Source organism: Aricia agestis, chromosome 6 (assembly GCF_905147365.1).
Source record: "Aricia agestis chromosome 6, ilAriAges1.1, whole genome shotgun sequence".
In the NCBI taxonomy this organism is placed as follows: domain Eukaryota; kingdom Metazoa; phylum Arthropoda; class Insecta; order Lepidoptera; family Lycaenidae; genus Aricia; species Aricia agestis.
In genome coordinates, this window is record NC_056411.1 from 11,018,897 (window position 1) to 11,034,329 (window position 15,433).

Genomic DNA, 15,433 nt, shown 5'->3' on the forward strand with positions numbered 1-15,433 from the left:
AGAGGCCTATATCGATTTTGGATTAAAAAATTATCTTCAAAAGAAAAAAGAAATCAAAAACATCGGACTTGAATTTACAAAAATTACAAAAAAATATGTTTTCGCCATTAAACTAGCTGGCGATTTAAGTGGATAATTAAAAATTCTTTAAAAACATTATGTAACCATAAAATATCTACGGAACCCTTCTTTCAGTCATGTCCTGACTCGCGCTTGTGCCATAATTGCAATCGTGCAAAAAATTAACTTACCGGTTCAATCACTGGCAATTTAATTTTTGTTAACATTTGGCTTAGTCCATTTGTTCCAAACCGTGAACCCGGTTTAATGGTTGATTTACTTGTTGTTATTAGCGCAAAATACCTGAATGAGAAATTACAATTTAGTTTTAAAGTTTATATAAAACAATATAGTACGTACACCTTCGCAGTGATAACGATGATTCGCAGTGAATCTAGTGTAGACTACACGAAATAGATAAAATTATTAAGGGACCGTACATATTATATCTACATACTAAGCTAGCATAGCAGATAGAATCACCTACAAAGGACAAGGGGCATTTTTGTATGGAGCCCGTACCCAAGTTGTAGCACATCCACACATAGCAATAATATATCAAATGAAAAGACTTGAAAAGTTGAACCATGGGAGAAAAAAGTTAACTTTCTTCTCCCATGGCTTGGAGGAGATAAAAAAATTTATGAAACACCCTGTATTATTGCTTCAATCTGGAAAGTAATCGTATATGGCAAACTGGAGGAAAGTCTTGTATTTTAGTATATTGTTTCATATTAAAAAAAAATGAAATTCTAAATATTACATTAAAATTCTAAAAATCTAACCTTTTCCTTACTAGTAGGTAATACTACAAATTAATGCTACAACAAAATTAAATGAAAGTATTCTGTACTTGCAGCAATTGTAGTAAGCTGTTGTAGCAATAATGTTTACGAACATAGCAAAATATTCACAAAATTGAAAACAAAAAAGTTTATTCTAATCAGAGATAATATATGATAGGTCTTGTGACTTACTTTAGGGAATAACCAGATAATGATATAAAGTCTGCAAAACTATTGACAGTCTCAATCACATTCACGGCTTTTTCGTTTGAAGTTATGACGAATATACTCTCAAGCATGCCATCTTTTTTACAATCCATTAATAAATCAGGGTTACCATTCGCCTTTGAAGTCGTTTTTATTACTTCTACATCGATACCATCTTCTTGCCATTTTCTGAAAAAATATTACATATTTTTTATTTTATTCGTGCTTATTTATAAAAGGCAAACCAGGTAGATTGAAACAAAAGGCTTCTTGAAGGTTAATAATTATATTATTTTTTTATAACTATCGAATTTTAACAAAGAGTGCTCTCATTATTATGAGAATTAGGATAGAAGAGGCCGAATAGTTGATGTCGTGTATGATATTTTCTCTATGATGTCACTTAGGCTTGAACGAATTTTAGACCACAATAAACTCCAGTTTATTCTTGTTTACTTTTCACAGTTCACTATTTTTGTACATTATAATATTATGCTGCAAATTTTAGTCAACCTTTGAAGTAACAGCTTTAGAATAATAAAGTTAAGCTTTATAAGAAATCTAAAAATCTTGCAATCTTTAACTGGACAGTCCAAAACTTATGGCTCTAAGTGCCAATCACAGAAAGTCTTGGTGATTTTGAATGAAAGTCTATAGATTATATTTTTATTATGCACTTTAATGCCATTATCTTTTTTGATTTCTTTATAAACATTTGCTACTACATTAACTCGATAACAACTGATCTTAATACATTTATTCAAGGAAAGGACATTGGAAATTTGGGCATTGCACCACACTACATCACTCCTAATTCAAAAAAAGTTTGTGACTATCATCCTAAGAGTCACCAAGAGGTTTTCCGAGGAATATAATATGTATGTGCCTCTATTTGTGTTTAATTTTTATTAGATTTAGATAGATTAGAGACCATTCTCACATATGCGGTGCCACCTTAATAACTCATTTTGACTTTATCATAATTAAAGTTTAAGTTCCGACAGCTGTGGGATACGTACCTTTTTTGAATATTGACATAATTAAGTACTCTGTCTAACAGTATGAATATTCTTTTCGCACCACGGTCAATAAGTCTCTCTGCTAGTTTTAATGCTAGTCTCCCATTATCCGAAACAACGACTTGCCACGAAGAACTCGAACAGACGATGCTGTAAACATAAAATTTACTCATTAGACGCGACTATATTATAATATTTATATTGTATATTACTATCAGAGAAGTTTATTCATAGGCAGATGGCGGACCTACATATTTTGGTCGCGATATAATATCAAATACATCCGATTGCTCCACAGCTAATATTATACTTAATTTAAAACGATATTTATATTTTTAATTTATTTTATTATATTTTATGAAATTCGGAAAACTTACGGCTAAACCATAAAGCTAATATACCTAGCGGAATAGAGAAACAAAGGCCTGAGCAAGAGAGATGTCACTATCAGTAACACTGCGTGGTAAAAAGAGACGTGTGATACATGACAGCGGCACTCTTTTTTTGACGTCCAGTCGACACGTGCCGCACGTTGAAAATTTAATCTCATAGAAATCATGTTCAATCATGCTTGTGTCAGTGTATACGTGCACATATTTTTACACACAGATGAAACCAATTTCGGTTACGTTTGACAGCTCGAGATTGTTGCGCTATTCCGCTAGATTAACTTTATGGGCTAAACATAAGATCAAATACAAATGACACAAATAAGAAGGCCAATTACAAGTTTTCACATATTATCTGTAAGTATTCGAATCGGAAACATCCTATCGATAACATCTCTATAGCAATTATTATTTATAAGTCATAACTTAAGAAATATAAAACCGGGAGTCCAAGTAAGATTGTAATTTCGCGTCTAAATAATGAATCAAAAAAGTAGTTTCGATTAATACGCATACAAAATAATGTAAGAAAAAATGGGACTGCATTAATATAAATTAAAATTTAATGAGATCAAAGAGAGAGAAGGTCACAATTATTATTTAATTATTATTATTCTAAATACTGAAATAGTAACCTGGGACTTATTTTCGTTGATAGTTGTTGCAAGTCGAGCAATACGCGGCCACGATTTTGCCCAGCAGCATGAACACGGAAAGCTCTCGGAGCGTCCTGGGCGTCGTATGTGACTCGAGTCAGGGGCCTCACGTACCCACGCCGAATACCGTCGATCATCAGCAAGCGAATTAACTAGAAAAAGATCGAATTAGTATTATTAACCTTTTAATCCCCAAGCGGCCGGATCCGGCCGCCACAGATTATACTGCAGCCATTCCGTCTACACCCAAGCGGCCGGATGTGGCCGCGCTCTTTCGTTCGATTGAATTACGTATTTCGTCGACTTAGAGACTACTTTTGTATGAAGAAGTTTGGTTAGTTATGATCTACGATAAATTTGCCACATTCTGAATGCAAAATATTATACAATCTGTGGTCGACGAATATTTGTCAGTCATTTGAAAATCGTGAATTTTTCGTGTGTGTTCTGCCATGTTGTGTTGTATGTTTGATATTATTGATGGATTTAACGAATGTAAGTAGTAAAATAGTTTAATTTATTAATTATAATTTATAAATAGTTTTAGATAATCATTTGAAAGAAATACTTACATCGTAATAACTTCTAGTTTACACGAGAAAATTTGGTTTTTATTTATGTGATTTGAACGCGATTTGTTTAATATTTTTGTAAATAATTGACGTTAAAAGCGTATATTATCGTGTACAAAACGATTTAGATCCTAGTAATAGTATATAATAGTATCGTTTTAGTAAAATAATCAAGATAAAAATTACCTATTTATAACGGCTTTTTGCCGGCCGCGGCCATTTTGAACTTTATTTGTATTGCACTAAGGACGAAGTTTGCTTGTGTATAATACCAAAACCGGTTTTTATTACTCTTATCTCTTATCTCGACGGGTGCAAAGTAAAAAAAGTCATCTGCAATTTTGAGTTTTTCGTTTTTTTGTAGAAACTAGCTTAAAATATCATGTTCTACAACATAACAAAAACAAAAATTCAAATATCACTTTATTTCTGGTACTTTTGTCACGTAAAAGAAGACATCTACTCCTGTTTTGTGAAATTGCACGACGTAGATGCGGATAACTACCGCTGGTCGTCTATACGCGGGACTCGCGGGGTTAATGTTATGCGGCATAAGCGGCTATCTGCCATATAGCTTTTTCTACGTTGCGATTGTGATTTAGATGTCTCAATTTACTTTTGTAAATTAGTATTGTTTGTTATGTTTATGAGTACCTTTCTATGTTAATTCTTATTGTTATTATATTAATTGACTTCTAATTTCTTTCTGTTATTTTTTACTGTTGTTTCATGTTCAGAAAGTCCAAAACAACTTTTTAAAGAAGTTGAAAGTTTCCAGAACATAAACGATAGATTTATCGAGCAAAATACTGTGTTGCCCGATGAAGAATTATTGAACTTCTATAGAAAACCTTGATGTATCAGCGATGAATACAAATGAATATAAGTTAACTTCGTAAGATAAGTCCCCATGATTTGAATATTCTGGGCCAGTCACACCAGTTCACTCTCAGTCTAAAATATAAAATGATTTTGAAAATTTGGATGTCGATCTAAGCAAATTATTAAATACGCCAACGCCCTCAGAATACAATTCATCACTTCAAGTCCGCCGCGTCCATTATCAGTATTAGATCAAAATATTATGTCTTTTTTATTAAACAGATAGTTTGATCTCATATAATCTATGACCTGCTTGAGTTTATTAACTCATATATCGAGCCATCGAGTATATTATCCCTCTCAAACTGTGAATCTTCTAAAGACAACACCATTGATACTTCTTCGACAGTGGAGGCATCGAGTGAATATTCTACGCCTTCCTCGTTAAACGGTAGAAAAAGACGTCAGTTCAGTATTGATCTAAAGAAAAGGCGATTGAGAAATAAAGACACGTGTATTGACACATGACGTAAATTACGACAAAATTTAGGTAAACAAAATATGCAAAACATCATATTCCGGCATTTGCAAGTTTAACTGTAGCGCAAAAATATTTCGCGAAGTTTTCCTTTTAACTTATCTTTGACCGGTTTTAGGATCTCTGTGATCATGAAAAGCAATTGAGAAATCGTTGAAATAAAATTTCATTTTGTGTTCTGAAGAATCGTATACATCCCTCCGATGGTGTAAAACGTCCGGCGATGCTTATGATGTTATAATGAACAAATCATGATCACAATTCACAAGTGCCAAGTACAAAGACTTACTCGTAATAAGCCTCTGCCTACATTATAATCAAAATCAAAAATCAAATTTACAACATAGTTACTGTACTGATAATGATACTGAATACTTTTCAAATTAGTTTTTAAGTAATTAAAGTATTGACACAGAATTTCATTTTTGTTGTGAGAAATTACGATTTGTACGAAAGTAAATGAATGATTCCTAAGTATATCCAAACTAATATTAAAATGGGAAAGTATGTTTGTTTATTTATTTATTTGTTTGTTTGTCCTTCCTTCACGCTCTAACTAAGAAACTAATCGTATTGTTTTTTTGGCATAAACTTATTTGAAAAGATGAAACCGCCTATGTTACTAGGCTACTTTTGGTCTTGGAATAACATCATGTTTCTAAGGGAGCTTACAAAAATATTTGCATTTTACGCGATTTTCAAATTCCACGCGAGCGAAGCCGCGAGCAAAAGCTAGTATTTCATATTTTAACTTCCTTCTAAATCGTGCACCTTGCACCGAATCGACAACGTAGAAAAATATATCTACGCAATTATGTTCTGAACTTAATGTTTTTAACGTGTAAAACGGGCATTAACTACATATTTTAATAATATAAAGTGTTACACTTTACGTAGGTACTGATAATCGCACTAGTAATCGGTAAAAATACTTTAATAAATATAATTTTTAATTCCCACGTAGAAACGACCAAGTGGTAGTTAACTCAGTTGTCATATTTTCAAGCGCAATGTAGATGCAGACAACTACAATATCTCGTAAATTAAACAGAAATAGAAGAAATTAAATATACATGTAGATTAATTTATAAATAATGAAACAACGATGAAAATTTCAATAAATTTGATTGGAAATTGACAAAATGGGAGCATTTTTTCCTATTATGCGCTCTCCTGAAAAGTAGCTGTTTTGTAGATGACTCTTTTTACTTTGCACCCGTCGATCTGTTTATTGATAACAAGTTAAGTTATTTCAAAGAATTGTTTACATAAACAGTTTGTATAGCTCTGTGTTATTGAGATTATAATAATGTATTAATATATTTGTTGCGAAATAGTTAGAAACATTGATTTCAAAGTTTACAGTGGTGAGACAAATATCACATCTGACTAAATACTATATTATGATGGCTTGATAGATAGAAAATTTAACATATATTATAATATTTTTCACACAAACATAAAATATGGATTAGATGTAAGGTTATTACATTATTTGTACAAAGAGGGTAGGCCGGGGGCCATTTTTTTTTTGCAAACCACGTACCCTACATTTTTGCAAAGATTTTGGCACATACTGAAGGGTTAAGATAGCGTCAAATACAAACTCAATATTGTCAATGCGAAAGTGTCGTTCTGTCTATCTGATACCACTTTGAATACTTATTGGATTAGGTATTTAAATTATAACCGTTAAGAGTTCCGCCTTGCAAGTTGAGACGTGGCTTTTACATCATCAAAGAACATAAACCAAAGAACGTTTGTCAGGTCATGGGCATTGGGCATAGATGGTAGATCCGATATACACTCGTTAAAAATGTATTTCGGATCTATCATCTTTTTTTACCTGCTTCAAGATAAAGCTGAGGAAGTTAAAATATGAATATACTTTACTTACTTTTATATCTTCTTCAAACTTGGCTTGAAAAATAGTCGATAAGTCAATCGGATAATATACTCTATCAAGAGACAAATTGTCCATTCCGAAATTGTAATTTTCTCGATTGGGGACGACGCTTGTATCTATCATAATTCCATAAGATCCGAGGCATCTAAATGAGAACTGAAAAAATTGTATGATTATTGAAAAGCACTTAAGTAATACATTATTGACGACCTCTGTGGCTCAGTGGTGAGCGCGTTGGTAGCTCAAGCCGGGGGTCGCGGGTTCGAATCCCGCCGACGGAACAAAAAGTTTCCAATGTTCCCGGGTCTGGATGTGTATTAAATATGCGTATGATGTAATAAAAATCTTAAATATATGTATAGTATAAAAGTATTAAATATATTTCCGTTGTCTGGTACCTGTAACACAAGTCCTTTAGGTACTTAGCACGGGGCCAGACTGACGTGGTGTGAAGCGTCCATAGATATTATTATTATTATTATTATTATTAAGGGTGTGTCACCACGAGCCAAATGTATAAACTGTTTTGCCAACAGTTATTAAACTATTTAATTATGATTATTAATTAAAATATATGGAATAGTAAGTAATGTGATTAAAATCTAAAGGCATAGTTATCAATAGGAATATTATGATTTATTGATCCCTTAAAATTACATTTGGTGTCCCAAAAAGAATTTATTTTGTTTCTGAAATGGTAGCTCTCTCACTTTATTGTTATTACAAGGCACTCAAATATATTTTAATCTTCAAACGTTACAAAATCGGCTAAGTGTGAGTCGGACTCTCGCACGAAGAGATCCATACCATTTATCCACCGATAAATGGTATGGGTAACTTAATAAATATCGCTCTAACCAATTTTTTGTGAAGTTTACATAGTAATATACCATTATGCACCATCGAGGAAATAGATTCCTAGGCAGTTGACAGACCAACGTCATTTGGTCAGATCATGTCAATTGAATGTTAATTATTACGATCTGTCGGTTAGGTTTGACATAACTCGACCAAACTACGAAGGACCCCCATCTGCCTAGGAATGAACTTCTCTGATAGTTCATCACAATACATTATTATATTAATTATTATTTTTAGTTTAATCATACTGTCGCTTGAGAAATTAGAGGGGCAGATATTTTACATAATATGTGTCCCTCTAATTTCTCTATATATGCATTAAAATAATTTTAGTAGTTATTTAGTAGTACTTACATTCTTCAGTTGGTCTTTTGCACAAGAAACTAAAAGGTCACATCCTTTACCATTCGTAGCACGAAGTATATTATAAACGAAATTTATATCACGCGAATGGTCTATAATGTGATCATCTGGAAAAAGATTTTGTACACTGCCCTCAATTGCTTAAAGGTACTAATAATACAAAAAACATGCACACAGAACTTAGACAAGCCAATCACATGGGCATTATCGTGTCCTGAGAAGTTTAATGGCTTTACAGGACCTATTTCATGGAATACCTAAAATACCTATTTTTTATATTTGATAAATATTTTACGTATCTACTAACTAAAAATCGTACAAGAAAACACTGTGATAATGTCAACTAATTAAAATTAAAGTACATCAACACATATTGTTATTGTATGTCATGTAAAATTATTTTTGGGCAGACTGCCATAGTCTTACTTCGGTTACAGCTTATATGTTTACCTGCATTGTCTAGGTTTTTACGTAACGATGACGGTGTGATCTTGTATGTAATTTTGAGTTTCTATGGTTAATAACGAAGTATTGTTATTAGGTAACGGTATTGTTATAAAATATCAGACAACATTGTTACGAGAATAATGCCTACCTTTTAATTTAGGGAACAACTTTTTTAAAAATTGTTTTTTGGAATTGCTGCTAACAGTAGCAAACACGTGGCAGCCGTGGGCGAGAGCCACACTTATAACGGCTTGTCCGAGAGCACCAGCAGCACCTTGCACGCAAATTGTGTGCTTGGAATTCACGCGTACTTTAATGAACTGCAAAATGTAATATAAAACATTAGTATACTAATATTTTTCGAAGATTGGTTTTATTGGTATTTTAAGGTCACTTGTTAATTTTTATATTTTATTCTACCAGTATCTACAATAATTATTACCAGAATATAAAATGCCATTGTATACGCGAGTGGAACTGTAGCAGCATCTTCTAAAGTCCAGTGTTCTGGAATTGGCAGTAGGAGATCCGGGTTGGCATGTACTTGGGAGGATATCGCATCACTGTGTACTAGTCCCATAACAGCGGTACCACTATACAAGAAGGTAACAGTTTGTGTCATGTTACAATTGAGCATGATAATTGATAAGATAGGTTTTAGAAACAGAAACAAAAAATGTAGAGTGAAAGTCATATTATTGAATTTATGAAAAGGAAGATCAAATACAAAAATCGGAAAATTAATTCCCCGGCTATTTTGGTTTAGAAAGCGGGACTGGAGCCGAGAGGAAACGAGGATTGGTTTTCTTGATTTCCAGACGAACCATAAGGCCTTTGGAATCATAGCAATGCTAGAGCCTGAATTTTAAGCATTTTTTGTTAAAGGGGTTAAATATTAACTGTTTAATTTTATCATTTCGAATCTTGATATTTGCAACATTAAATTTGAGTGGAAATATTAACTTTTATTTGAAAAAATAGTAACAACAACAACAACAAAAATAAAACTTCTGAGATACCTTTTAGTAGTTCCACTAAAATCAATAACGCTTTTGGTAGGTTCATTGTCTTCACGGAAGTGTGTTCCTAGGAGTTTATTTATGTAAATTATATTAACGCCAACGTAGTTAACCTGTTGAAATTAAAAAAAAAAACTAATACATAAATAAATTATGACTATAATTTTTAGAATAAAGAAGAAGGGGCATATTTTTTAGTCGCAAGTTATTTAGCACTTTGAGACATATTATACTAAAAGTTGAACAATTTTTTGTATGACGAAAAATCTTAACTATAGGAGACAAAAGTTAATGGGAGTTGAAGGTAAAGAAAAATTACGACGTAGTATGAAGCTGTGGAAGGCATCTCGCTTAAAAGATCCACGTATTGCGATTTTTTTAAGCCCGCATAAGTATTAAGTCGTTGATAATTATGTTTACATATAGCTACGAGTAAAAAGATAACTAATTGTAAACAAACTTGCAACTTACAAAAAAGTATTAAATAATTGGTATTAAGTATTTAAAAGTGGCTGTATCGTAACTCTCCCAAAATTCAACCATTTCTCTACTCAATCTTCAAAATAGTCAAGGTTTAGGCAAATTCTGGAATAGCCTTTGCTTGCCAAAACACCAAGTTCGAATTCTAACCCTCACACAACAGAATTTTAATGCTTATATTTAATAAATAAATAAATTATATATAAATTAATTTTAAAGAATTCTGTAGATTTCATATGTATCTCATCGTCAGTTATTTCAACTTTATCATTATTAAGCCCTAGCTGTACGACAGATTTTATTGTTTTGTTTAAGTTTTATTATAAATATAGGTGAATGTTGTTCATGGATAATAATAATTATTATGATGGAACAACATTTATCGGGGACAGTTATTATATTAATATTATTACCTTAACTGGTACGCCCTCAGTTTCTTGCAAACTTTCAGAAACCCAATATACAGATTTAAGGTCACCAATCCGTGAAATTTTTAGTTTAAGCGTTTGCGCAGAATCATTTTCGTCTTCTAAAGGCAAATAATATTCTCCTCCTAGTTGTTCCTGTAAAACATATAATATTATTTAAATACTTATTATTACAATAGCGGGCTTGACGGACGTTATCTCGTCATCTGAAGTTTAATAAATTAATGTTAAAAGCCGTAAAGTTTGGACATTTGACGATGGTAAAGTATTCTATTTTTCTTTCACATGAAGTAGGAACCTCACATTTTTAGTCTCGAGTTCGTGCCTGATCACATTTATTTAAACAATTAATGTATTGCTCGTGTAGGGACACAAGGCCTTTACAGAGCCGCTTGGCTTTGCGGAGTACACCTTGAGAATGGTTGTCCTAGAATATCGATATAATAATATTATGTACCTAACTAATCTACGATACTAATAAAAATTACCTGTGGTGATTGATGTTTTGGTTTACGCACAACTATTGAGTTTAAAGCATTGGGTTGGGTAGATTTCCAAATCCCTAGTTCTATTTTTCCGTCTTCTATAATATGGGAACTGATGACAGTGTAAAGATCAGAATTTTTGAGTTCATAATCATGTTTATGGATGATAAATATATTGTCTTGACGAATAACACCTATAAGTTTTTCATACTTCTGCAATGATTAAAACAAATAATAATATAAGTAATTAATGTATCTAAAAGTTCCATATTATAAATTGTCAATCACATTATACTTAATACTTAATACTATTATTAAATATTTTTCATGTTTAAGCATATTTTACCTTGTCAGTTTTCAATAAATTTGTAGTTATGAGAATATCAATATTTTCAAAATCGTTTATCGATATATTTTCATCTAAATTAATTTTACGGTAACTGGCTTTTATTCCTGGAATTCTAGGAATTATTTCTTCAATATTACTACTGAACTCTATCTTGCGACTATTGGTATCAAAAATTTCTACTATACTTAATTTCTCCTTTGTAACATTATCGGCAACAATTTGTAGGAACATATGCAGTGCTTTTATCTCCTGAAAATTAAATTTTTGAAAATAAACTTTTTAAAGGGATGGTGGATAAGTTAGGGCACCTAAGTTTCATAGCGAATTAGATACTCCACTTTGCCCATGTTTTTAAGGCCCAAGAAGAGTTCCGTGATACAATTTAAATTGACTAGAAATAAAAAATTTATACGTGGGAGAGCCATGCTTCGGCATGAATGGGCCGGCTCGACCCGAAGAAATACCACGTTCTCACAGAAAACCGGCGTGAAACAGCGCTTGCGCTGTGTCTCGCCGAGTGAGTGAGTTTACCGGAGGCCCAATTCCCTTCCCTATCCTCCCCTATTCCCTTCCCTTCCCATCCCTACCCTCCCCTATTACCCTATTCCCTCTTAAAAGGCCGGCAACGCACCTGCAGCTCTTCTGATGCTGCGAGTGTCCATGGGCGACGGAAGTTGCTTTCCATCAGATGACCCGTTTGCTCGTTTGCCCCCTTCTTATATATATATATATATATATATATATATATATATATATATATATATATATATATATCTCGAAGTAGTTGGTAAAGGAAAATATAAAATCGAAATTATCATCACAACATAGCCGCTCCTATTCATCGATTTTATTTAGATTCCACAGTGTTAATCTCTATTGACTTGTTTCCTTGATTGATTGAGAAGTCCCGCTCCAATCTCCATGCATAATAATATAGCATACTAGAGCATATTTATAATATTATCTTATTTTCTTCCATTTCTTAATAAAATTTGCGGATACGTTACAATTTACAATCGTTAATAATAAAAATATTAACATTTTCATTTATGATTGTAGAAAATACACCCCTTTCTCGATAGAATATAATTTTTTTCGTTTTTTTTTTCACTTGTAAGAAATTTGCGTAGCATGCAGTGTGTGAATCACGGATCTGTTCTTAGGAATCATAATCTATTATGTACAAAATACTTGCATTTATTGTTTTCGTCGACACAAGAGGCATGAACTCGCAGATATTTAACTCAATATTATCGTTTTTCTGTAAAGGAAGATCTACGAATCTAAGGCTTTCCATAACAACACCACCGCAGCTGAAAATGAAATTATTTAATAAATACGTTGAAACAAAAATATCGGAAACATTAATAAAAATGTAATAACTATATAGGATGTTACAAAACTGAGTGATAATACTTTAGGGTGTGTAAGTGTCCCTTATACAGGGTGCATTTAAACATTCCTGCTAAATTTTTTCCAGGCCTTAGGTATCATTAGGAGAGTCCATTAAACCAAAAGAATTGGGTGTTATTTTTTTTTAATGAAATATTTTATCCCATTTAACGTCACGCACGGGCGACGCGTCGTGTGACGTGTCCATTAATTGTAGTGATTTTTAGGATAACTTTCGGAAGCTATTTCTCAACATTTTAGTACTGAGTGATTATAAAAGAAAAAAAAAGTGTATTTTTATTTTTAACAAGGATAAATGTATCAAAATTTGGCAGTAAGGTTTAATTGCACCCTGTATAGAGTTCACTGTGAAAGTGCCGGCGCTGTTGCCCATACAAATCACTTTTTTTTGTGATTTGTATCTGCAACAGCGCCGGTTATACTATTGAAAGTTGTGTGGTGGTTGTATCAAAATAGTCACAACGATGTGAGAGCGCCGACTTTATACGACTGCAAGTAGTATAAAAATAAGAGGCACTAAGTCGTATTATAGACTAAAGTTACTTTAAGACGATGTTTATAGAATTTCGAGCCGTATAATTTTTCACTTAAACTAGTTTTTATTATTCGTAGCTTAAACGACAAAAATGTTTGTTGGGCTAGCTGTATTTACATTGTATATTATTGCCAATAAATATAAATAATTGTACTTACACTGTTAGGTCGTATAAATCTAATATTTTCGCATTAGCTACGACTTTACCATCTTTTACAACAGTGGCATTGCTTTGTTTCTCGACGTCAATAACAATCTTTCTTATGAGGTTTAGCTTAGATATAGTGCTATGTCTCCTCTTTAAAACATTGAGTTGAATAATACCATCAAGGAACGTCACCCAGTTACCTTTCCATTCGATTTGTGCTTCTGTCATAGATTCATTAGTACTGTGTATACTACGGAAATCCTCGCTAAAAAGGAAAACTAATGAGTCATGACCAATACATAATATAGGTGATTTTGTTTTGTATATTTACTTATATATATGTAATATCAGTAATATTATCTCAGCAATGCCCACTGACCTATCGACATTAATATAGCCGAAATCATCAAACCAATGAATAACTTACAGATAATTATATTCCTTTCCACATAGTAATTCATAAATATCATCACCCGATACGTTTGCTTCAATGATATCAGGAGGATTGTGAACCTCCCTGTCACTTCTTATTTCAGGAATAATAATTCCTGTTACCAATAGTGACTTTTCATTCGATACCTGCAAATAAAATTGTGTACTAGTTATTAATAATTACCAAAGACCCGCTTTTTGTCAAGTTGAGTAAAACTATGTGCTAACTTACAATTGTTAGCTACTTATTAAGATTACCGTCCTTTTCTCGAATCAATTAAAGTCATTTTTGTAAACTAAAACTTCGTAGGAGAGAACTGAATTTTCATAATCGTCAATAGGGCAAAACTCTAAGGTTTCTATGAGATTTAAAAACTTTTTAAATTTTAGTGTACTTATTATAAAAACATATATACTTAATACTTATACAAAATGATTGGGGAATATTTAGATCTTGACTTTTAAAAATACATTATATTATTATATTATTATATTATTATATTTTATTATAGGCATGTATTTAACGCGGCGACAAATTGTTATCATTTCGGGTTTTAAAAAAAACTGAAAATGGACAGTAAATAAACTACTTTGGCGACTAATTTGCGGTAGCATTTTAACTAGAAAGCGGTTGCTTTTTAATGAATTTTGAGGTTATATAAAATTTTATCTGGCAGTGATTTTCTTTGGTGGCAACTGAATTTCTTCTTTAGGCGACAAATTATTGGCGGATAAAAAAGTTAAAATAGGCTTTCATAAATTCTAAAATGGGGTTGTCTATAAACTTGACCAATGTCTGAACTAAATACAAACAAAAAATAAATAAAAACTAAACTAATTAACTTACGGCCATTCCCAATATTTGATCTATCTCTGGTGTTGCCCTACTAGAGATAGGAATAGCTCACAATTGACATATGTCTAACGGTCATTCCCAATATTTGATCTATCTCTGGTTTTGTCCTACTAGAGATAGGAATAGCTCACATTAGACATTAGAGGCATATATTTTATGTCAATTCAATGTTAGCTGCGATCGGTTGTATGTAAAACCAGAGATAGATTGAATATTGGGAACGGCCGTAATGTGAGCTATTCCTATCTCTAGTAGGGTAAAACCAGAGATAGATCAAATATTGGGAACGGCCGTTATACAATTTTAGGGATCTAAATAAAGCAATATATTGTAGGAAACCATATAATATATTGTAGGAAAAGGAAATATTCTTACCTCGAAACGACCTGATCCCATTTGTATGGTGACATAAGGGCGCAATTGATATTTTCTATGCAGAATCGGTTGTGAATAGAAATACACGTTGTCAAATTGAACTGATAAATTATTTCTCTTCAAATTTAAACATGCAGCTAACGTGTCCCATACAGCAACAAGAGCCGCCGAAAACGGGTATAAGTTTTTTCCTACAATAAAACAAAATTTTTCAGCATAATAAAATCGGCCAATTGCTACTACCACAAGGGTTCCGTATCGTTATAGAGCAAAAATAGGTCAAACATT

General features: G+C 32.3%; 1 protein-coding gene across 1 annotated transcript in view; it reads right to left on the reverse strand.

Annotated features, from left to right (window-relative positions):
- Positions 1–15,433, reverse strand: part of LOC121728165 (fatty acid synthase-like) — a 48,014-nt gene that overhangs the window by 10,952 nt on the left and 21,629 nt on the right. The window contains exons 17-30 of the mRNA XM_042116288.1: positions 15,146–15,336; positions 13,910–14,061; positions 13,542–13,747; positions 11,041–11,231; positions 10,538–10,687; positions 9,645–9,757; positions 9,068–9,218; positions 8,774–8,945; positions 8,170–8,285; positions 6,946–7,110; positions 3,096–3,268; positions 2,072–2,221; positions 1,038–1,241; positions 252–363 (exon numbers count right to left, since the gene is read on the reverse strand). Coding sequence (XP_041972222.1) covers positions 252–363; positions 1,038–1,241; positions 2,072–2,221; positions 3,096–3,268; positions 6,946–7,110; positions 8,170–8,285; positions 8,774–8,945; positions 9,068–9,218; positions 9,645–9,757; positions 10,538–10,687; positions 11,041–11,231; positions 13,542–13,747; positions 13,910–14,061; positions 15,146–15,336 — 2,246 coding nt within the window. The remainder of the gene's footprint in view (positions 1–251; positions 364–1,037; positions 1,242–2,071; positions 2,222–3,095; positions 3,269–6,945; positions 7,111–8,169; positions 8,286–8,773; positions 8,946–9,067; positions 9,219–9,644; positions 9,758–10,537; positions 10,688–11,040; positions 11,232–13,541; positions 13,748–13,909; positions 14,062–15,145; positions 15,337–15,433) is intronic.